The sequence below is a fragment of the Aquarana catesbeiana genome, linkage group LG08 (assembly GCF_042186555.1).
Source record: "Aquarana catesbeiana isolate 2022-GZ linkage group LG08, ASM4218655v1, whole genome shotgun sequence".
Lineage (NCBI taxonomy): Eukaryota > Metazoa > Chordata > Amphibia > Anura > Ranidae > Aquarana > Aquarana catesbeiana.
Window position 1 is genome coordinate 270784007 of NC_133331.1, and position 24914 is coordinate 270808920.

Sequence of the window (24914 nt, forward strand, 5' to 3'; positions counted from 1 at the left end):
AGGTCTGGGTAGAGGTTCTCCATCATCTGCTGCGCAGGATAGAGATTCTAGTAATCCTGGTGTCTCTGGATTGGCCTTGTCAATCCTGATACGCTGATGTGATGCTGCTGGTTGCAATTGCCTCCTGACAGCTTCCCCCACAGGAAGATCTCCTGTTCCAAGGGCCAATCTTCTACCCTGCTTTACTGTTGCTGGCTTGACAGCCTGGCTCTTGAAAGCCAGGTGCTGAGAGACAGGGGGTTGTTGAGTTTGGTTTTTCCCACCATGTTGAAGGCGCAAACATCTGCCTCATGGCAGATTACCATTGTAAATAAGCTGACAAATCCAAATTGCAGCCTCATAGCAACCAACAAGGTGATAGTATGCGATCAGATAAAACTACGAGGCTTGTACACTAATGCTTGAAGTCTGGCTGACAAGATGGGAGAACTGGAGCTGCTGATGAACAAGGAGGATTTCGATTTTATGGGAATTTTAGAGACTTGGTTTAACAGCTCTCATGATTGGCTGGCAACCATTTAGGGGTATTCCCTATATTGCAGAGAATGAAAGGGGAAGGGGTATGCCTGTATATCAAGAATGATGAGCAAGTGAATGTGAGGGACGACATCACTAATGGAGCAAGGGAGGAGGTGGAATCCTTATGGGTAGAGCCTCAAAGGGAGGAAACTAAGGGGAAAGTAATACTGGGCGTATGATATAGGCCCCCTAACCAGAGGGAGGAGGGGGAGGCAGACCTTCTATCACAGTTTGGAATGGCGGCAAGGATGGGAAGTGTCATTATAATGGGGGATTTTAATTATCCAGATGAAGACTGGGTGGAAGGAACCGCGCATTCGTTTAAGGCCCGTCATTTCATAAATATCTTGCAGGACAATTTCATGGGTCAGATGGTGAAAGTACCAACAAGAAACAACGCGTTACTAGACCCACTGATTAACAATACAGACGTGATCGCGGATGTGGAAATACGGGGCAACTTAGGAGACAGCGACCACAGGTCAATCAGTTTCAGTGTAAACCACAGAAATAGGAAGCACAGGGGTAAAACAAAGGCACTGAATTTCAAAAGAGCCAACTTCCCTGAACTGTGCTTTTCATTTGAAGATATTAAATGGGATAAAATCCTAGGAACAAAGAACATGGTGGAAAAATGGGAGTGCTTTAAGAGTGTTGGAATTCAACATGATTTAATATCATATTTCTGGAGGTTTACTTCCTGGTTGATACAGCCAGGTGGCCTAAGTTGGAAGTTGCAAGTTGACCCAGCAGAGTGTTGATTCATGCCCCCTGGCAGGGGAGCAGAGCCTGGCTCCAGGACACCTGATGTGATAAAGATTGAAGTGCTTGATTAGCACGTCTGCAAACAAAGCTTCAAAGAGAGCCACTGCTGCCAAGATGACTGATGGGTTAAGCTACAGAAGATCAAAGGCCAAGATGTCTATGAAGATTTGACCCAGGTCGGACAGTGGCGATTCATGGACAAATGCTGCCCCCTAGTGGATAATACAGCAGGCTTCCTGGAGAATGGGCAGATATTAGAAGAACTACCGCTTGGCAATACCTCATTGGACAAGGAGGCAAGTGGGGGTGGCTACAAGTGGGTGTGAATGTGAGTAAAAAGGACACACACAGGCAATTCGTCCCTTCTCATTCTTGGTACAAGCCTGGTGGCTCTTTCTCTTGGTCATCTGGGCCACATGGCTCTCCACCATCTTGAGCCTGACGATACAAAGCCTCACGGAGAGCCTTTTGATAAGTGTCCTTGATATTCTTGTATTATATTCTCTGATATGATGTGTATTGTTGGCAAGCTTTGTAATATTGTAATATCTTTTAATACTTTCATGTTAGCGTTTCCTATCTTCTTGGGAAATAAAAAATAAGTTTTATTAAGCCATGTGTTTGGTTTCATAGCTAACCTTGTATTATTATGATATCAACAGTAACATGTGGTCAGAATTTTTATAGAATAGCTAATTATAGGGATTAGACAAATTAATATACAGTATAGGTACAATACTATTTATTATATCAAATTTACTTAAAAGAGCATACTAAATAAAGGTATTGACCAGTGCATTCCTGTGGGAAAAAAATTTAAAAGAGCTAATAAAAATCCTGGGTGGCTCAACTCCAACGTAAAAATGCATATAAAAGCAAAGGAAAAGGCCTTCAAAAAATACAAAGCTGAGGGGTCATTGTCAGCATTCCAACTTTACAAAGAATGCAATAAGAAATGTAAGGGTGAAAGCACGGCGGCTAAGATAGAACACAAAAGGCACATAGCGGAGGAGAGTAAAAAAAATCCCAAGAAATTCTTTAAGTATATAAATAGTAAGAAAGGGAGGCCAGAACATATTGGCCCCATAAGGGTTGATGAAGGGAATCTGGTAACAAAAGACGGAAAAATGGCGAAGGTTTTGACTGTTCTTCTCCTCAGTCTTCACAAGGAAAACTGGGGATACAGTAACCAGGATGGTAATGTTAACTTTCATAGCATGTCACAGGACGCACCCTCATGGTTAACAGAGGACAGAATTAGAAATAGACTTGAAAAAGTTAACATAAATAAGTCACCGGGACCAGATGGCTTGCACCCGAGGGTCCTTAACCACTTACAGACTGGAAGATTTGGCTGCTTAATGATGAGGCCATTTTTTGCGATACGGCGCTGCGTCAATTTAACTGACAATTGCGCAGTCATGCGATGTTGCACCAAAACAAAATTGACGTTCTTTTTTTCCCACAAATAGAGCTTTCTTTTGGTGGCATTTGATCACCTCTGCGGTTTTTATTTTTTGCGCTATAAACAAAAAAAAGGGCGACATTTTTGAAAAAAAAAAAAACAATATTTTTTTTTTTTTAGGCTATAATAAATATCTCCAAAAATGTTTTTAAAAAACAAATTTCTTCCTCAGTTTAGGCCGATATGTATTCTTCTACATATTTTTGATAAAAAAACGCAATAAGCGTATATTGATTGGTTTGTGCAAAAGTTATAGCATCTACAAACTATGGGAAAGATTTATGGCATTTTTATTATTATTACTTTTTTTTACTAGTAATGGTGGTGATCTGCGATTTTTAGTGGTACTGCAACATTGTGGCGGACAGATTGGACACTTTTGACACATTTTTGGGACTGTTGACATTTATACAGCGATTGCTGCTATAAAAATGTACTGATTACTGTGTAAATGTCACTGGCAGGGAAGGAGTTAACACTAGGGGGTGATCAAGGGGTTAAATGTGTGTTCCCTAGGTGTGTTCTAACTGTGAGGGGATAGGACTGACTGGAGGAGGAGACATATAGTTGTTCCTACTTAGTAGGAACAAACAATATGTCTCTTCTCTCCTGACAGAACAGGGATTTGTGTGTTTACACACACCAATCCTGTTCCTGCTCTCGTGCACCCGATCGCGTGTGGCCAGCGGTGACCACGCCCACCAGCCACCCGCCGTGCAGCGGGCACGCGCGCGCCCCTGCTATCGCCCATACGTAGACGTACCCATACTGCGATTCGCGGGAATAAACCACTTTGCTGCCATATATCGGCGTGAGCCGGTTGGCAAGCGGTTAAGGAATTCAGACAAGTGATAGCCAGACCATTGTCCCTAATTTTTCTGGACAGTTTACTGACTGTAATGGTACCAGCTGATTGGAGAAAAGCTAACGTGGCACCAATATTTAAACTGCAAACCTACCAAGACATGACCGTCCATCTAATCTGACCGGCCAGGCAAGGAGAGCATTAATCAGAGAAGCAGCCAAGAGGCCCATGGTAACTCTGGAGGAGCTGCAGAGATCCACAGCTCAGGTGGGAGAATCTGTCCACAGGACAACTATTAGTCGTGCTCTCCACAAATCTGGCCATTATGGAAGAGTGGCAAGAAGAAAGCCATTGTTGAAAGAAAACCATAAGAAGTCCCGTTTGCAGTTTGCAAAAAGCCGCGTGGGGGACACAGCAAACATGTGGAAGAAGGTGCTCTGGTCAGATGAGACCAAAATGTAGCCTTTTGGCCTAAAAGCAAAACGCTGTGTGTAGCAGAAAACTAACACTGCACATCACCCTGAACACACCATCCCCACTGTGAAACATGGTGGTGGCAGCATCGTGTTGTGGAGATGCTTTTCTTCAGCAGGGACAGAGAAGCTGGTCGGAGATGAAAAATGAATGGAGCCAAATACAGTGCAATTATAGAAGAAAACCTGTTAGAGTCTGCAAGACTTAAGAATGGGGTGGAGGTTCACCTTCCAGCAGGACAACGACCCTAAACATACAGCCAGAGCTACAATGGAATGGTTTAGATCAAAGCCTATTCATGTATTAGAATGGCCCAGTCAAAGTCCAGACCTAAATCCAATTGGGGATCTGTGGCAAGACTTGAAAATTGTTGTTCACAGACGCTCTCCATCCAATCTGACAGAGCTTGAGCTATCTTGAAAATCTGGTAGAGACATCTCTAAAAAGATTGCAGCTGTAATTGTAGTGAAAGGGGGTTCTACAAAGTATTGACTCAGGGGGGCTGAATACAAATGCACACCACACTTTTCACATATTTATTTGTAAAAAAAAAATGAAAACCATTTATCACTTTCCTTCCACTTCACAATTATGTGCCACTTTGTGTTGGTCTATCACATACAATCCCAATAAAATACATTTACGTCTGTGGTTGTAACATGACAAAATGTGGATAATTTCAAGGGGTATGAATACTTTTTCAAGGCACTGTAATAACCCATATTTTATTGTGCAGCATAAAATGACCTTTTGAACAAATTGTAAAGGTAAAAGGTTACACAAATACTGTGGGGGGGGGGGGGGATTTTTGGGGCACAACTTACACATTCCTAATAAAGTCCAATAATATTTTAATCATGTTGCAAAAATGCAATAAATATACAGAAAAAACAGCACTATTTCTTTTAGGATCACCCGCATCACGTTATTGTACCCCAATGTACTTTTCCACTATAGACATGGTGAACAGCCACCGCATCCACTCAGCAAAACTGGATAATGGTGGTACAGGGCTCAAAGCGTTTCCTGGACAGTCCACTTCCTCAGGAGCCAAAATGTGGTGACAAGACATTTACGGCTGTGGTTATCTGGAGCACGACAAAGGGAGAGCTTGAGCCTTCACACCAAGAAAGACCCACATGGGGGTCCACACACTAGAGGGTAAGGCCAGCCCAGACAGCACACTGCCCAGAGACATCTGCTATCTAGGATATTATAGTTGACCTTGTATGGTCTTTCTTATGTCAATATTCTCTACAAGGTAAAATTGCTACCCTTGAAGTGCACCTTCCTAAGAAGAAGAATGTACCTCGTGGGGCCCGCTGCCCTTTGTTAAGATGTGGGTTTTAGTCTTAAAATGATGGTAGTGGTCTCATACATTTAGTAGAATAATCATTATTAACTTAATTTATTCACAGCAGAGGTTATGATTTATATATAGATTTTAGCTCCGCCCTGAAATGTTGATTTCACTGTTTTCTACAACATTTATGATATGTCTTAAACCCTGCCTCTGTAGAGAGAAGAAAAGACTTATTTTGCTATGATGCTGGCTAAGCGATTTACCACGTCTTCCAGGAATTTAGCCACTTTGTAAAAAAGTGAAGGCACACTATGGGGATGATTTACTAAAACTGGATAGTGTAAAATCTGGTGCTGCTCTGCATAGAAACCAATCAACTTCCAGGTTTTATTGTCAAAGCTTCATTGAACAAGCTGAAGTTAGAAGCTGATTGGCTACGGTGAACAGGTGCACCAGATTCTGAGTGCTCCGGCTTTAGTAAATCTCCTCCCAGTCAGTTAAGTCCAAGGAGGGGCATGATATCTGTGATCAAGACTAGAGTTGGCGAAACATGTTAGCCATTTGCTTTTACTGAACCATATTTCAATAAACTCCAAAAGGTATTCCAGAGTGGCCGCTCTCCATTTGTTTGTTTATTCGAGGGGGCATGACATCTACTGAATTTATCTCTATTATTTATATCTGACAAGTTTATGGCTCTGCCAGGGCTGTGAGAGAGTAGAGGGAGGCACATAGAGCAGCTATGCCTGCCCCACCCTTCCACTCTGCTGTCCATTCAGAGAAGCCTTTGTATTTTGTGAATGAGTTCACATAATACAAAGTCTTCTCCGCTTGGGCAGGAGGAGGGGAGGGGCAGGCATAGCAGCTACACTGACTCTAATGTTGAAGATGCTTAGGCCTAAAGCATCAGAATCAGGCTCCCAGAAATACAACCTTCTTCTGGGAGTGCAATAAAACTGTCAGATACAAATAAGGGAGATATGCCCAGGAGATGTCATGCAACTCCTTGCACTGAACTCATAATGTGCCTTCACTTTTTACAAAGGAGCTTTATTAGGTTTTTTTTAACCCTGGCCTAGATAAATAGACTAGGATGGGTTATATGATGAGCTTCATTAGCAGACCCCTGTTATCAGCATTCTTTTAATAGTAACATTGTTAATGACAATTTCTGAACCTAAAGTTGTTGTAACCCTTGAAATATGAACAAAGCATAACCCTATATACAGTAGTGTGTACTTGGCTCAATTAAAAGCACTAAGTGTTATTTCTGTCTGCTGTTTCATTCCTTTGCTATCAGCATGAGTCACTTCTGACAATTTTTCCTGACACCAAGAGATAAAAAGGTGACAGGGGAGGGACCGCCAGCACACAGCCTGCGATGGACAGCCTCAGCTCTGTTCCTGTGAGCTGTGTAAAAAAGGGGGGTGGGGGGTGTCCCTTTCCTTCAATTAGCTCTCAGACCTCTCCTCACTGAGCTCTGCAGTGTGTAACTTCAGCTCTCTGTGTGGAGGGACTGTGTGATTGGAGGGCTCTGTGGTGGGGGGACTGTGATTGGAGGGCTCTGTGGTGCAAGGACTTTAGGACTGGGGGGGGCTCTGTGGTGAAAGGAATTTGTGATTGGATGTAGGGATTAAAAAAAGGAGTTAAAGAGGAGTTCCACCCAGGGGGGCTGTCAAAAAAAAAAAAAATTAAAAGTCAGCAGCTACAAATACTGCAGCTGCTGACTTTTAATTGGACACTTACCTGTCCCTGGGTCCAGCGATGCGAGGGATCGAAGCCCCGCTTGTCCCCCCCCTCCGCTCGTCGGCGCCGGCATTTCAACTGCGGGCGCCGAGCTGTGGCTTCACAGCCTGGCACCCACTGCGCATGCAGCGCCGCGCGCCGTGATTGGCCGCTCAATCACCTGGGACCTGTAATGGGTCCCAGATGATTGACAGGAGGGAGGGAGCAGAGCGGAGCCCTTCCTGTGCCTGGGGGGAAGTGATGTCACCAGCCCAGGCAAAGGAACAGGCAGACTACGAGGGACCACCTAGCAACAGGCATTTTAGAGGTAAGTGAAAAAAAAAAAAAAAAATATCCAAATGTTTTTTTGTTTTTTTTTTTAGAATTTTTCCAGGTATTTTTGTTTTTTGGGTGGAACCCCACTTTAAGGACATTTTGGCATTATTATTTGTGTATTATTATTATACAGGATTTATATAGCGCCAACTGTTTGCATGACACTTTACAGCATGAGGTCAGACAGTACAGTTACAATACAATTCGATATAGGAGTAATCAGAGGGCCCTGCTCATTAGAGCTTACAATCGAAGAGGGAGGGACAAGAGATACAAAAGGGATGATCTGATGGAGAAAATAAAAGTACAGTTGTTAGATGTGGGCAGGATAGGCTACTCTGAACAGAAGGGTTTTCAGGGATTGCCTAAAAGCAAACAGAGTAGGAGATAGTCGGACAGATTGGGGTAGGGAGTTCCATAGGAAGGAAGAGTCCTGAAGGTGAGCATGGGTGACATGACAAGGGAACTAGAGAGCAGGAAGTCTTGGTAGGAATGAAGAGAACAATTAGGTTGGTATTTTGAGTCTAGGTTAGTAATGTAGCTGGGGGCCGAGTTGTGGATGGCTTTGTAAGTTGTTGTTAGTATTTTGAATTTATTTAGTTGTGTGAGTGGCAGCCAATGGAGGTATTGACAGAAAGGGGTAACAGACACTGAGAGGTTGGTAAAGTAGATAAGCCTGGCAGCAGCCTTCATGATGGACTGAATAGGGGATAACCTATGTAAAGGTAATCCAATGAGGAGGGAGTTGTAGTATTCGAGGCGAGAGATGACCAGGTTGTGAATTAGAAGTTTTGTGGTGTCATTGGTTAGGAAGCGGCGTATTTTGAAAATGTTGCGGAGGCTGAGGCAGCAAGCTTTGAACAGTGATTGGATGTGGGGTGGAAAGGAGAGTTCAGAGTACAGGATAACACCTAGAACCTTGGCATGTGAAGAACTGATGGTTGTGCCATCGATCCTGACAGAGAAGTCAGGATAACAAGCACGATGGGAGGAAATATTCTGCGCTTGGTTATGGATAGACTGAGTTTGAGTAAGTGGTATGACATCCAGGCTGATATGTCTGTTAGTAAATTAGTGATGCGTAAGGAGACTGATGAAGTAAACTGAGGGGTAGAGAGATAGATTTGGGTGTTTTCAGCCTAGAAATGGTATTGGAAGCCATGGGAGGCCATCAACTGACCCAGTGTAGAGTAAATTAGTCAAGGGAACAATTAATGTAAATCAGGGGATAACGTAGACTATTGTTAAGGGATGAAAACAAAAAAGTGCCAACAGGATTGTTGGAAAAGGTACCAAAAATGGAACTTCCGCTTTAAGAGAAGGTGACCCCCTGACATGCCACATTTGGCATGTCATTTTCTTTGGGGGGGGGGAGCAGATACCCTCTTTTCAGAGGGTTCCAGCTCCCACTTCCTTCTGGCGCACCCTCGGCACCGGAAGGAAGATCACCTCTCCCCCCTCCCTCTAGGCAATCATCTGGGACACATCACAGGTCCCAGATGATTGCGCGGCCAGTCAGGGCGTGCGGCGTGGCTCGCGCATGCGCAGTGGGTGAAGCCACAGACGGGAGCCCACAGTTCCAATGCCGGCGCCGCCGAGCAGGGGAGGGAAGACGAGTGGGGCTTTGTTCCCCCGCATCGCTGGACCCTCGGACAGGTAAGTGTCCGATTATTAAAAGTCAGCAGCTGCAGTATTTGTAGCTGCTGACTTTTAATTTTCTTTTTAAGTGGGACTCCGCTTTAAGCTAAAGTGTCACCTCTACCTGGTGGAATGCTATGTATTGAAGTTCATTTGGCTTCTTCTACATATATTTTGGCACATTTAAACATAAGTTAGGCCTTTACTAGCGATGTGAACTCTTGTGGGGCCAAGAAGCTGCTAGTGTGACATTAGTTGGGGGTTATAAAGCCCTATGAAATCAGCCCTGGGAATTGGTACAACAGAAGGAAGAGAGATCTGAAGAAGGGGGGAAGCACGAGGGAAGTGAGAGAAGGAGGAAACTAGAGCACCAGATCATGGGGGTAAATACAGGTCCTTCTTTGATATGTATCTGAAGACTAGGTTTGAGGTGTACAAGGTGGCTGAACATTGAGGGCTTTGCTGGCAAATTCCAAATAATTTTCATCTGATGGAGTCAATATATGATAGGCGTGTAGACTTGCTCATGACCTAAGCCAAAGAGGTGTTTTTTTCTATCTGTTCTGTAAGACAGTCCTTGCTGTGTTGGCAAATGCACAGACTTTATCCATCCACCGTGTAAGAAAGTTCCTCTTTAATTAGAATTTTTAGGTGCTGCAACTGGACACCAGAGGGATTGCCTGTGTGTGAACGCTGATGAGTGACAAGTTTCGATTTCCTTGTGAAACTCGCTCCACAGTCCAAACAGGAAAAAGGTTTCTCCCCTGTGTGAGACCTCTCATGTGTAATCATGTGGGGCTTCTGTGCAAAGCATTTACCACATATGGAGCACACATAGGGCTTTTCCCCTGTGTGAGTTCTCCTGTGCGTAATAAGATTGGACTTGTGCGCAAAGCACTTCCCGCATACGCTGCAGGAGTATGGCTTCTCCCCCGTGTGAGTCCTTTCGTGGTCATCAAGGACATACTTTTGTACAAAGCTCTTCCCACAGACAGAACACGAATACGGCATCTCCCCAGAGTGAGCCTTCTCATGCATAGCCAGGGTGTATTTGTGAGCGAAGGGTTTCTCACACACTCTGCAGGAAAATGGCTTCTCCTTCGTGTGGGTCCTTTCGTGCATGGCCAGGATGTATTTTTGGGCAAAGTTCTTCCCACACACAGGGCATGAATGTGGTTTCTCCCCCGCATGTGCCCTTTCGTGTGTTGTCAGGTTTGACTTATAGGCAAAGCATTTCCCACACATGGAACATGAAAATGGTTTCTCTCCCGTGTGTGTCTTTTCATGCTCATTCAAGTTGGACTTTTGTGAAAAGCTTTTTCCACATTCAGAACACGTATAAGGCTTCCCCCCCGTGTGCACCACTATGTGTCGCTCCAGTCGGGCTGCATCTGGAAAACCTTTTCCACATTCAGAACAGGAATATGGTTGCTCCCGCTTGTGGTTCCTTTCATGCTTGCTGACGTAGGATTTAGAAGAAAAGTATTTCCCGCAGACCGAACAAGAGTAGGGCTTTTGCCCTGTATGGGTTATCTCATGCCGGTCTAAGCAGCCTTTATCTGGAAAGCTTTTTCCGCACTGAGAACAGGAAAATGGCCTCAACCCCGTGTGAAACCTTGCATGCTTAATGAGACCGCCCTTCAAGAGGAAGCATTTCCCGCATTCTGAACAGGAGTATGGCTTCTCTCCTTTGTGGATTTTTCGATGCGTGAGCAGGTTCCCCCTTTGGGTGAAAGCTTTTCCACATTCAGAGCAGGAAAATGGCCTCTCTCCAGTATGACTTCTCTGATGTGTAATGAGTTTTGCTCTCTGGTTAAAACACTTCCCACACTCGGAACACTGGAACATTTCTGCCCCGCTAAGAGTGGGATGGGAAAACTCTGGAAAACTCCCACCATATATAGAGGGATCAGCTGATGGACTTGCACTTTGATAGATTGGATGGAGACTTGGAGTAGTGGGGTTTCCCTCTGAAGATCTTCCTGTAATACCGTCTGGTGCTTCCAAACTGCACTTTGTGTTGGGTTTATCTGGAAGAGATAGGAAGTCCTTTTATTTTAACCACTTCAATACTGGGCACTTTCACCACCTTTCAATTTTCAGCGCTCTCACACTTTGAATGACAATTACTCAGTCATGCAATGATGTACCCAAATTAAATTTGTATTTAAAAAAAAATACACAGATGGTGGTATTTAATCAGCACTGGGTTTTTTATTTTTTGCTAAAATACATTTTGGATTTTTTTCTTTTCTTAGTTTCTGTTATAAAATGTTGAAAATAAGTTGTTTTTCTTCTTCATTGATGTGCACTGATGAGGAGACACTAATGGGAACTGATAGGCAGCACTGATGGGGCTGCACTGACAATTAGGGCACTGATGATTAGCTCTGATAGATCAGCTCTCCTTTCCTCACACATTGTCTCTGTGTGAGGAAAGTAGAGCCGATAACCGGGAAGTCTGATTACATGTGACCAGCTGTGATTAAACACAGCTGATCACATGGTAAAGGGCAGCTGTGTGTTTGGCCATTTACCCTAATCTGTTATTCAAGGGACACAGAGATCACAGACATTTCCTGATGCGCACCCCAGGGGGCTTGCGGGAAGTGCGTTCTCAAAAGGACGTCCAGGGACGCCATTGGAGGACTGAAAAGCCATGCTGTAGCCATATATCGGCTATAATGCAGTGTTAAAATGGTTAAGGTTCCAAATCTTAGAAGGAATTACAGCAGTTTAGTGTGTTGTAGCTTCCTAAACATGCTCACACTAGTTCTGAGGTTACTGTCTTCATGGAATGCCAGTTAGCAATATCCAACATAAATGACCTCACAATCTGTGTGCTTAGTGGAGGATCTGACCCCTCCATGTGCCCACAAACGAGTCCTACTCTTTTATACTAAGAAACCTATTCTTCAGTGGAATAGACCATACCTGCTTACCTTGTCAAATAGCTTTCCTTGATTAACACTAATTTATATTCCACAAAGAAAGCATGCTGTACCCCAGATTACCTGGGAGACTGGGAACCGGTGATCTGGCCCAAATGCCTTTGAAATGTAGCAATATTCCTCTGATACAATGAAGCCGGCTACTCAGTAACATCCATTGGAACAATTCTTTATTGGCTACCTAACAAGATACAGCAGTAACGTGCTAATGCGTTTCGTCCAAAGCCTTACTCATAGCATGCTATATCCTGCTATGTAGCCAATAAAGAATTGTTCCAATGGATGTTCCTGAGTAACCAGCTTCTTGTATCAGAGGATTAACATTAATTTATGCTTTTATAAACTAATTCATGTGCTTAGAGTTAATATGAAACAAATTGACAAGATCTGAGGAGACTGGATTTATTCTAGGTTCCATTTTTGTAACACCAATTTGCCATACACTAAAATAAGAGGTCCTGACTGTTTGGGATTTTTATTGTAATGTTCTTGTTTTTGTGTTTTCTTTATTGCAACATTTAATTAAAACATTTCCTTACAAAAAATGCACACCCTTTTGCTGACAGAATGTATAAGAAGTGAGAGACAATGGTGGAAGATGACACCAGGTATAAAAAAGGGAGAAGAGTTTGTTGCGACAAAACAAGGATAATCTGTGAATTTGGTTGCTGTAACTCACCTTTGCTGCTCTTTGGAAGAGTTTCCTCATCTTTAATCTTCAAAAGTATTTTTCCCTCCTCAGCTTTGAATGTCCTCTCAGTCATTCGGAGGTCTTTTTGATCTGTGCACGAAAAAAAGAGATAATTATTTCAGATGTGTTTGCAGGCATCGGTCCTCAACTTGTATAGTACCCTGCGGGGTGGACCTCTCTGCAAAAACTCCTCGTTCCTCGATCCCCCTCCATCCTGCAATTTTGCAGGATAGGCTGGATGCTACAATTGTGCCCTCCATTCAAACTGTGCTTACTTACTCACTGTAGCTAGAGAAGAAAAGAGCGTGGAAGTCAAAAGGTAAGGCTCAGATGTAAAGAGGGAACTGTATGATTGAGGGGGCTCTGTGATGGGGGGAACTGTATGATGGGATGGGGCGGACTGTGTGCCTGGGGAGCTATAGAGGGGATTTTGTATAGCTGGCACTCTGATGTGATGAGGGACCTCTGACCTGATGGGGGGACTCTGATGTGATTGGGGGGGGGAGGCTGTGATGTTATAGGGAGACCTGTGATGTGGTGGGGAATAGAGGAACCTCTGATGTGATGGGAGACCTCTAACATGACTGTGATGGAGGGCGACCTGTGATGTAATAGGGAATGGGGAAACCTCTGACCTGATGGGGGACCTCTAATGTGAAGGGGGACTCTGATGTGATAGGGAATGGGAAAACCTCTAATGCGATGGGAAACCTGTGATGTGACGGGGAGACCCCTGATGTGATGGGAAGATCTCTGATCTGATGGGTGACTCTGATATGATGGGGTGGGGGGGAACCTGTGATGTGATGGGGAGACCTCTGATGTGATTGAGAGACCTGTGATGTGATGGGGAAACCCCTCATGTAATGGGAGACCTGTGATGGAGAATGGGGAAACCTCTGATGTGATGGAGTGTGACCTGTGATGTCATAGGGAATGGGGAAACCTCTGATGTGATGGGAGACCTCTAACATGAATGTGATGAGGGTGACCTGTGATGTCATGGGAGACCTGTGATGTGATAGGGAATGGGGAAACCTCTGATGTGATGGGGAGACCTCTGACCTGATGGGGAACCTCTAACCTGAAGGGGGCACTCTGATGTGATAGGGAATGGGGAAACTTCCCTCTAATGTGATGGGAGACCTGTGATGTGATGGGGAGACCCGTGATGGGGAGACCTCTGACGTGATGGGGAGACCTCTGACGTGATGGGGAGACCTCTGACGTGATGGGGAGACCTCTGACGTGATCGAGAATGGGAAAACCTCTGCTGTAATCGAGAAACCTGTGATGTGATGGGGTAACCCCTCATGTGATGGGAGACCTGTGATGTGATGGAGAATGGGGAAACCTCTGATGTGATGGAGCGTGACCTGTGATGTTATGGGGAATGGGGAAACCTCTGATGTGATAGGAGACCTCTCACATGAATGTGATGGAGGGTGACCTGTGATGTCATGGGAGACCTGTGATGTGATGGGGAAACCTCTGACCTGATGGGGGACCTCTAACCTGAAGGGGGGACTCTGATGTGATAGCGAATGGGGAAACATCCCTCTAATGTGACGGGAGACCTGTGATGTGATGGTGAGACCCCTGATGTGATGGTGAGACCCCTGATGTGATGGGGAGACCCATGACGTGATGGGGAGACCTCTGACGTGACGGGGAGACCTCTGACGTGAAGGGGGACACCTGTGACGTGATGGAGAATAGGGAAACCTCTGATGTGAAGGTGTGTGACCTGTGATGTGATGGGAAACCTGTGATGTGATGGGGAATAGGGAAACTTCTGATGTGATGGAGAGACCTCTAACATGAAGGGGGACCTGTAATGTGAGTGGGGGAGACCTGTGATGTGATGGGGAAACCCCTTATGTGATGGGAGACCTGTGATGTGATGGAGCATGACCTATGATGTAATGGGGAATGGGAAAACCTCTGATGTGATGGAGGGTGACCTGTGATGTAATGGGAAATCTGTGATGTGATGAGGAATGGGGAAACCTCTGATGTGATGGGAGACCTCTAACATGAAGGGGGACCTGTAATGTGAGTGGGGGAGACCTGTGATGGGATGGAGAATGGGGAAACCTCTAATGTGATGGAGCGTGACCTGTGATGTGATGGGGAAACCTCTGATGTGATGGGAGACCTCTAACATAAATGTGATGGAGGGTGACCTGTGATGTCATGGGAGACCTGTGATGTGATAGGGAATGGGGAGACCTCTTACCTTATAGGGGAGCTCTAACGTGAAGGTGGGAATCTGATGTGATGGAAGGGGACCTGTGATGTGATGGGGAATAGGGAAACTTCTGATGTGAAGTTAGTTACATCCAGGCAGTTGTGTGCACCATCCCAGGCTCTGATTTTGACACATCAGATGCTGACGCCATCATTTAGCACCAAAGTCCACTTAATGCTTAAAAGTCATTAGGCCCACATGTTATTTCATTCAGTTACTAAGACTTCTGTCAAAGTCAACATTTATGAGCTATAGGCCTACAACTAGACCATTGTATTGTGTATTTACAGCACTGGATGCAGCCAAACAATCAGTAAACAAGGAATGGCCAGTTCTGTGGTGGCTAGATTGTAGATGGGGAGTCTGTGTATCTGAAAAGGTTAAGGTATCCAGTCCTAAGGCCATTTTTGTTCTACAGCTGAAGAAGATCATACAGACTAAATAAAGATCTGTCAATCTTTTCAATGTGAATAAATGTCTTAGTAAATATATATCCTACCTGTGCCAATCTTTATAGGAACTTCCTCCTGTTTAATCCTCACATGTCCGTCTTCCTCCTCCTCAGCTTTGACATCTCTCTGAGTCTCTCCGGGGTCTGTAAATAAAGATGAGAGTGAAGCCCCCTGTACTGAGATGTATGAGAGACCCCAGAGAGTGTGTGTGGGGGGAGACTGGTCACGTCTCTTGGCTGGTAACACACAATGACATGATGTGAGGAGGAGAGCCGGAGTCTAATAGAGGCTGATGTCTCCTGACTCCCCCACTGGGCACATACTGTCTCCTCATTACTGTCTACTGACAGAGGAGGGGGGAGAAGAAGAGATTGTTGTAGTGACTGAACAAGGAGAATCTGGGACTCTTCTCTGGATTTAGTGTTTATTCCTCACCTGTGCTGATCTCTGGAGGATCTTCTTCTTTGCATGCCTCATCACTGCTTACATACAGATCTTCTTCTTTAACTTCAACTTTGACAGTGGTCAAATTTATACGCTAATAAAAAAATAACAGATAAAAGACAATGTTAAACCATACAGACCCTTCTATTATTAAACTACTATCCAAGACGACTCTCTATTCTATCTACCTGATCCTCCTGAGGGATCTCCTGATATTCCTGTGTGGAGTCCCGGGAATACAGAGGACGGGGACATCTCTCTGGGGGATTTCTGTTACTGGATCCATCTGTAAGAAACACACACACTGACTGAATACATTGTTTCTATGTCTTTATATCCACTTTCGGACCAGCGACATACCCATACTTTGTAAAACCAATCCTAGCAGCCCCTCCTGTCGCCTTCCATGGTTTCTCGGGCCCTCCCGTTCCACCAGGAGGCCCAAACGACCAGCCGGCGTGCTTGCTGAAGGTCAGAGAGCCGAACAAAGTCCAAGTCAGCTTTGATTGGCTCTTGGGTATGGTAACATGGAAGCGATGACCTAACATCACTTCCGGTTTACCTGGATGTAAATGGCACCATTTTTGAAAAATCAATTCAAAAGCATTCGAAAAAAAACGATCTTGGTGTTTTGAATGCTTTTAATGGCAGAGGAGGGATTTGGGGTCTTGTAGACCGCAGATCTCTCCATAAAGAGGACCTGTCACATGTCTATTGCTGTCACAGGGATGTTTACATTTCTTGTGACAGCAATAACAGTGATCATTTTTTTTTTTAAAGCAACAGTGTAAAAATAAAAAAAATTAATACATTAATAATAATAAAAAAAGTTAAAGTGCCCCCTCCACCCTGTGCTCACGCACGTGTCGGCCCCGCGCGCACGCAAACAACGATCGTCCTACACATGTGAGGTATTGCCACGAATGTCAGATCATGGGCAGTAATTCTAGCACTAGACCCCCTCTGTGGTAACCTGAAAAGGCTTTTGAAGTGTCGCCTATAGACAATAAAATTTACGTTGTTTGTCACCGTTGCATTAGCGTGCACAATTTTAAAGAGTGACATGTTTGCCATCTATTTACTCGGCATAACATCATCTTTATATTTTACAAAAAAATAAAAATTGGGTTACGTATTGTGTTTTTTTGCATCAAAAATTTAAATAAGTGTATTTTTTCCCAAAAAAATGCCTTTGAAAAACCGCTGCGCAAATACCATGTGACATAAAAAAAATGCAAAACCCACCAATTTATTCTCTAAGGCAGTGATGGCGAACCTTGGCACCCCAGATGTTTTGGAACTACATTTCCCATGATGCTCAAGTACACTGCAGAGTGGATGAGCGTCATGGGAAATGTAGTTCCAAGACATCTGGGGTGCCAAGGTTCGCCATCACTGCTCGAGGGCCTCTGCTTTAAAAAATATATAATGTTTGGGGGTTCTAAGGTATTTTCTAGCAATAAATACTGATTATTACATGTAAACAAAAGTGCCAGAAAAGGCCTGGTCTGGAAGTGGATATCAGAGGATGTGTGTATCTAGGTGGTTCCTCAATACTCTTCTCTCCTTTACAAGAAATGAAAGTCTCCTCTTACCCGGTGATGTGAGGGGCGGCCGGTTCTCCATCATGACGACCTTGTTGTGTGCTTCAAAGTACTCCCACTTTATCATATGTCTGAGCCAGTACACAGACAATACACAGATCGAGCTGCAATAAAAAAAAATGTGATTGAAGGAAATATTTTAAGCAAAAGATACCACACAGGTCTCAACTGAACACTTTTTATCTTCATTAGATCTTTGAAGGTAGAAGTGTATCCGGTCATCAGCTCGTTCCTATTTCTAGATTAATACGGTGTATTCAGTTACTAAGACTGATTATTGACAGAGAATAATAAAGGGTAAATCCACAGAAAACTGGCTCATGGGTGGATCGGTTTGCCAACTAGGGGCTCAGGAACCCTGGTGGAGAACCACCCTACTAAAACTCAGGTCCACTCTTCAACTGAAACCTTCCACCAGGCTAATCTCCGCTTTACCTACGACTAGGGTTGCCACCTCATCCCTTTAAACCCGAACACATATTAAATTACACAGGTTCTGTGGCTGATTAAGGTGGTAATTAAACTCTCTTGGTGCCTTATCTGCATTAAATTAGCCTCAGAACCTGTGTCATTCATATGTGTTCGGGTTTAAAGGGATGAGGTGGCCAACCCTACCTGCGACAGTTGTGTACCATGTTCACGCTGAGCACATATGAGCATCGTCAGAATGTGGCCATCATGGAACACTGGGACTTCCCAACACAAGTCCCTCCCCCGAGGATTTACAGTGTCCACGTCCCAGAGATCCGCTTTATTAGGTTGGCCACAGACGGTGGTGTCTCCAGTGAACATGGACTTTTCCATTCACAGCATGGTCCTTATGTTAGTGTTCATGCCTACGCGTCTGATGTTTGTCCTTTTTTAAACCAATCCAATTATTCTTGGGATTAGAGAAAAGACAGTGGATTGATCCTCAGGTCGAACTTCTCAGACGTGGGAACAATTTATCAAAACAAACTGTATGAGCTTCAAATAGGAGCGGATAACGCAAGGAATATTTTGTCCGACCAGATGTCCTGTCCAATCAGAAACTCCAGCTGCTTCCATCAACAATCGGTCGTTATGATCATTGATTGGTCAGATCGAAACCAACAGCAGAGGAGAATAGGAGATTTTATGATTGACTTGTGCTGTCACCTTCATCTAGATTATTAGATATTGGGGTGTCATACCACACTTCCCCAACAGTGATGGTAACCCTATCCATCCTCCAATACTTTATAATAATAATATTAATAGAATATTACCTCCTCCTCACTGTGCAGCCTGCCCCCAGCTATGCTCAGCCGCTAGATATAAAGAAAAGCTCTGTGAAGTCTGAATTCCTCATTTGAGCTGCAAGAAAATAGCTTCCGCCCTCCCCCTATCGAAAGTCCATTTTCTCTCCACTGCAACCAGGAAGCAGTTGGGGGGCCGTGGAACGCAGAGGAACCACGGGCCGGAAGTAGGCGTTCCTCAGAATGTGTAAAGGAAATGACGTTCCGTCGCCGCCATCTTGCTACACCCCGCACTCGTCCACAGTAAGGATACAGTGAGAAGGGGGCAAGCAGACATCTTGTTACACCCATCGGAGTTTTGCATTTTAAACTTTTTTTAACAGTAAACTGAGTTTATATAGTGAAAAAAAAAGTACTTACAACTACGTGTAACTGTTTAGATGTTGGATTTTAAAAGCAGCGGTGTTCTGTTCGATTAGTAAACCTGTGAGATCAGCGTGCTTGCCGCTGCTTTTAAAATTCAACATCTTAACAGTCGGATGGAGTTCTAAGTACTGTATTTCACTATATAATCTCAGTTTACTGTTAAAAATAAGTGAAAAATGTAAAAACTCCGGTGGGTGTAATAAGATGTCCGCTTGCCCCCTTCTGAGTGTATCCCTACTGTGGACGGGTGCGGGGTGTAGCAAGATGGCGGCGACTAAACATCACTTCGGTTACCCATTCCGACGGGTCGCCTAATCTGATGAAACACCTGGCAGAGACGCTCTCCTATGGGCTGTTATATCCTGATTAGACGCTAGAGGGCGAATAGAGCACGCATTTATTTTCACCTAGGAGACTGGCGGCCATTTTCTTGTAGCCTATCAATGCTGAATAAGCAATACAATTAATAGTGTTATTAAATCAATTACATTATTATAAAATAATGTTATTAATTCTTTTTACCTTTGAGCCTGCCAACAGACTGCAGTAATCTGTTCAGCTTAAATGGTATAAAGTGAATAATGATCAGCGCAGCTTAATGATATATGTAAAAAATAAACAATATGCAATATGTTATGTGCAAAATCGCTAAATTGCAACTGTGCAAAATTTTAGTGATACTGTGCAAAATAACTAAAAGCGATAGTAGCCCTATGTTCAGTATTGATGGACACTGAAATGCTAATGTTGCAACTGTGCAAAAAAACGCATAATGATGTTATGTAAAAATTGCTAAAAGCAACAATAAACAGTGCTAAACAAAGCAATATAGGAGAGTGCGCAAAGCGCTGTGCAAATGCAATAGTGATCCTGGGTGTTAATACACTAATTACAGTGTAAAATACAAAATATGCAATAATAAATGAATAAATAAATATTTTGAATAAATATATTCCAATGTGACAATGCTTTGTGCTAATAGTTGTAACTATGTGCTGACAATTCCCAATATCACATAGTTATCACAATCAGAAATGCAAGAGTTCACATAGTGAAAGTAATAGAGCCTATGATAAATAAAAGTGCAAATAGTGCTCCAATGTGCTCTTCAATACAATCGCCGGTGAATCACTCTTCATGTATAGCACTCAGTGTGCACTAGCCTCTTACCTCCATGAGGATAGTAAATAGTAATTTTTGCGATTTTTACACAACATCATTATGCGTTTTTTTTGCACAGTTGCAACATTAGCATTTCAGTGTCCATCAATACTGAACACAAGGCTACTGTTGCTTTTAGTTATTTTGCACAGTATCACTAGAATTTTGCACAGTCGCAATTTAGCGATTTTGCACATAACACATAATTATTTACATATATCATTAAGCTGCGCTGATCATTATTCACTTTATACCATTCAGGTGCACTCATACACTTTAGATCCAGCTGCAACTTATTTGATCAGTATATATATTCACTTTATTAGCGCGAAGGATCTCACTCACATTAATCTGTTCAGCTTGAAACGAAGGTATAAAGTTATAGATCATACAATATAGTTTTATAGCATATTGGGCACAATTTACGAAAGCTTATCGCATGCGTTTTGTCGGTCACATGATCACTTACCGCATGCGTTAACGAAAATGTCATTTTACTATTGCTTGTATGTTGTATTTAACAGAAACACCAAAAACTTTCGGTAAATAACGCATAAAAAGGCATTAAAGTCAATTCACTAAGGGCTAGTTTACACTTGCTTCAAAAAATGGCTTCAGACACGATTTGTTAAAGCTCTCTGAACTCCAGTCAAAGCTCCTGTCAGTAAATAAAATGGGTAGATTACAGTCCTGTTTACACCTGCTTTTGTTTGGTGCTTTGATGAGGCTTCGATGGGACTTCGGTGGAGCTTCGGTGGGGCTTCGATGAGGCTTCAAGCGAGCTTTGCCATAGACTTCTCTAGAGACTTTGAAGACGCTTTGAAGCACCACTGAAGCTACATGGGGTATAATTTTTGAAGCGAAGCCAAAAGCAAAGTGTAAACAGTACTGTAAGCTAACCATTTTATTTAGTGATAGGACCTTTGACTAGGTTCAGAGAGCTTTAACAAAGCCTGTCCGAAGCCTTGTTGAAGCCGAAGCAAGTGTAAATGAGCCCTAAAGGAAATAAATAAATAAATGCATGCGGTAATTAAGTACTGCTCCAAGCTTGTGATAACTATGTGGTAAAAAAGAACTTGTGGGTTTAGTCAATCATATGTTGCTAATGGAGTCTTCATGGTCCGTGTAACTGGGGGACATGGCCTTTGTTTGCATATTATGTGCCTAAAATGTCTCGAAAAGTGTGTGTCTCTTATCTTAGGAAGTTACGGGGTTTGACTTAAGGATATTCTCTCTCAGCAGTGCATTAGAGGCTGCAGAAAGTCAGATGGATCCCTTCTTCGTTTCCTGGTTGAGGGATGTCCACCATCATCTAGCTCAGTGGTCATCAACCCTGTCCTCAGGACCCACTAACAGGCCAGGTTTGCAAGATAACTGAGATACATCACATGTGATATCATTTGCTGCTCAGTGATTGCAGTATTCTAGTCTGTATCTCCCCAAGGTAATACATAAAACCTGGCCTGTTAGTGGGCCCTGAGGACAGGGTTGATGACCATTGATCTAGCTCTTCCCCACTCCATCTGACTGTCCCTGGTCAATCATGGAACATCACATGTGGGTGTTACCTAGGAATGCCGACTCCTCCAGACTGACATTCACCCCTCAATTAGGAATGTTGATATTTGCATAACTCCTTCCACTGCCAGCATCAGGATTAAGGGCTCTTGGAAGGAGTACTGAGGCACGGGGCTGTGATGCTAGCCCCTTCCCTTAGCCATGATCTGCCTGCATTGCACAGAGAACCACACAGAGCCAGTGACTCTGTGCTTGCTTGCCTGCTTTATGCCCGGGCATGATCTGGGTCCAGTTGGTATCTTTATCTTATTTTTATAAGGGATGGTTGTTCCTCCCTTTCTATTATTGCAACAATCTTGATACACACTGAGGAATGGAGCCCCTGTGTCTGCCCACCGGACGTATTTGGCATGTGTCTCTTTCCGCCATGTTATATGTGTTATTTAATATCATGAATTTTGAGTATGTATAAAAAGTAATACGTATTTAAGCGTATTTATCAGAATTAGATACTCAATAGGTTGGTCCTGAGGAAGCTACACAATCAGCGAAATGCGTTGACTAGCGGATGAGAATATACATACCCCCACGTATAAGTTACAGTATTTACCCTATAAGAATAGAGGTGTCTGTGTTATGATTCCAATTTGAACATATGTATCATATGACATACTGTGATACTATTGATTTTAAAATAGTTTGTATACACAATGGTGTTAATTTAGTAATGTTGTAAATAAAGATTGTAATTTTTTAAATATTTGTGTCTGTCTCATGTGGGTGCCAGTAAAATCCATGCATCAGCAGGACCTGTCCCTGCAAATTTTGTGGAAATTGTGATGTGACCACCCCACAAAGGGGTGGGGCAAGGTGGATATTGTGAAGCCATTGACAAGGCCATTTTAGGCCAATCATTTGAGGTCACTCCCAGCCTGGTTGTGCCCATCATGCATGTAAGAACAGATGGGGTGTATTATAAAATGGTCTTGTCAGTAGCAATGTCATTGACTTAATTTGGCCGAATTAGATCAATGATGTCACCAGCATCCTTTCCCATGGGGTGGTGACATCACAATTTCCACCTCGTTCAATCATTAAAGATTTTTCATTCGTTGAACAAAATGCAGTGTTCTCTGAATGGTGCCCATGCTGAGCAGGCAACCCCCAGTGGTTAGGGTAGCCACTTGGCACAGGACTCAGAAGACAGCAAGGATCACTGTAGTAGTGGAGCCTACTACAGTGGTTCTCCAGTTCCACAAGGTTTAGGCATGTATGGGACATGTATACCTGCATTGGTCCAAGCTGGACCAATGTAACTATGTCAAACATCCATTCCTGGAATTCAGCTTTAAAAGTGGGGGGAAAAAATGCAAAAATAGAACTAGACCCTATAAAAGTTCTTATTTTCATCAAGGCAGGAGTTTATAGATCACACAGTAAATTTACAATAGGCAAAGCTGTCTGCATTTTACTAATAAATAAGGGCAAAAACATTTGATGACATTGCTTTACATAACTATTGTAGTATTACAACCTTTCCTAATGTTGACCCAAGGTATTGGAGGAGGAGGGGGTAGAGCTCACAGGTCTGGCATCATCACCACCAGCTGTATGGAGATGTGGGGGCACAATAAGCTGCAGCACCGAGCCCTGTCCTGCATCCTTTCGAGTTGCAAGCAGCATTACCCAGTGTGCTGTGAACAAAATATATCATCCCTGCCCATGGTTGCTGGACCACGTGTCAGCAGTAAGGTGGATTTTACGGCTGACTGCCTTGCCCAACGATGCCAGAACATTCCCTTCCAAGTGATGGTAGAGAGATGGAATGGTCTTATATGAAAAGTAGTAGCAACTGGGAACCTGCCATTGTGGTACAGCACACGCGGGTGGCAGGGACTGTATTTTTTTTTTCCGCTGCAGCAGATGGGACAGAGAAATTTGCCGGCTACAGTCTACAGCTGGTGGTGTGCGGCTGGCAGATGTGCTGCTAGGACCTGGGACACCCTGTGCTATACCATCATCCCTGTCAGTGGAGGCTGCTGAGAGGTAATGACTCGGTATAGCAGGGGCAGACTGAAGTGGGTAAAGAAGAGGAGGAGGAGGGACAGATTTGTGCCCCTTTTGTGTGGCTTTTAGGTGCTCTTGCCAACGGGCTGAGTGGTTGGACGTTAAATGCCTTGTTAAGCATGTGGTACCCAAATGGTTGGTGTTTTTGCCATGTTTGATCTGCCTGATACACAGTTTGCAGATAGCAACAGTGTGATCTGCTGCAGATGTGCTGAAAAAGGCCCAGACAGCTGAGCTTTGGAGAGTGGGCCAGGAGATAACAGCTGCAGAATGTGATGGAATAGGGTGGCTGCTCTCTACTCTTTCTTGATGTCGGCCTCCTTTGGGTTGTGCTGCCTCACCTTCAGTTTCCTCCTCTGCTCTATCTGGCACCCAAGTCACATCAGTGACTTCATCATCATCATCATCATCATCATCATCTCCATCTCCTCCATCTTCATTATTACCACTGGAGACAACTTGGCAATACACTGCGGCTTGGGGGAACATGAGTACCAATTTGTCTACCAGTGTTCCTCCCTCTCTCTAGACTCATGCTCCTGTCATCCTCAACCTCAGAACCAACATCTGAATCCAGTAATGGCTGGGCATCATCAAGGAGCAAGTGGCTGACGCTGTGGTCAAATAACTCAGCTGACTCCTCAATGGCTGATGTTGGGGCTATGGCAGGAATAGATGTGGACAAGGAGGCAGGTTTATCCACTCTGGCAACTGTAGGGGACAGCACACTTATCTGTGCTTGCATGACAGAGGATGAGGAGGATGAGGGAGGTTTAGTAAGCCAGTCCACCACCTCCTCTGCATGCTGTGGCTGGATAGCACGGGCAAACTCACTAAACAGAGGAAATGATGCCCTGCCTGAGGACTGACCACCATGTCCACCTTTGCCTGTGGACACATTTATTGCTGGCCCCCTTACAGTGCCAAGGGAACGTCTGCCTCTCCTTGTTGTCCTCCCAGACATTATTGGGAGGGAGGGGGCGGTGCTTATAAGCAAATGTAAAGAAGAAGTGGAAATCTGTACGTAGATGCACTTTAATCAATGTAAAGTGGTGTTTGGTGCACTTTAATTTGAGTACTCACACTACACAGACATACTCCA

General features: G+C 43.9%; 1 protein-coding gene across 2 annotated transcripts; it reads right to left on the reverse strand.

Annotated features, from left to right (window-relative positions):
• Positions 1-4566: 4566 nt before the first annotated feature.
• Positions 4567-18843, reverse strand: LOC141106441 (uncharacterized). Of its 2 annotated transcripts, XR_012235716.1 has the most exons (8): positions 18671-18843; positions 17415-17527; positions 16008-16105; positions 15811-15913; positions 15423-15518; positions 12661-12762; positions 6203-11060; positions 4567-6077 (listed from the first exon to the last, which is right to left on the reverse strand). XR_012235716.1 is itself a non-coding variant. In XM_073597224.1 (7 exons), exons 2-7 carry the CDS (start codon positions 17488-17490, stop codon positions 9634-9636), a joined length of 1902 nt encoding a protein of 633 aa, XP_073453325.1. In that variant the 5' UTR covers positions 17491-17527; positions 18671-18843; the 3' UTR covers positions 4567-9633. The 2 variants fall into 2 exon arrangements, 1 of the variants encoding a protein (XP_073453325.1); XM_073597224.1 differs by having other exon boundaries at positions 4567-11060.
• Between the last annotated feature and the right edge of the window lie 6071 nt (positions 18844-24914).

Coding starts and splice junctions, on each gene's coding strand:
- LOC141106441 (XM_073597224.1), bottom strand. CDS start 17,490: ATGATAAAGTGGGAGTACTTTGAAGCACACAACAAGGTCGTCATGATG. Junction 15,914..16,007: donor AGATCCCTCAGGAGGATCAG/GTAGATAGAATA, acceptor TTTTTTTATTAG/CGTATAAATTTGACCACTGT. Junction 15,519..15,810: donor TCCTCCAGAGATCAGCACAG/GTGAGGAATAAA, acceptor CTTTATTTACAG/ACCCCGGAGAGACTCAGAGA.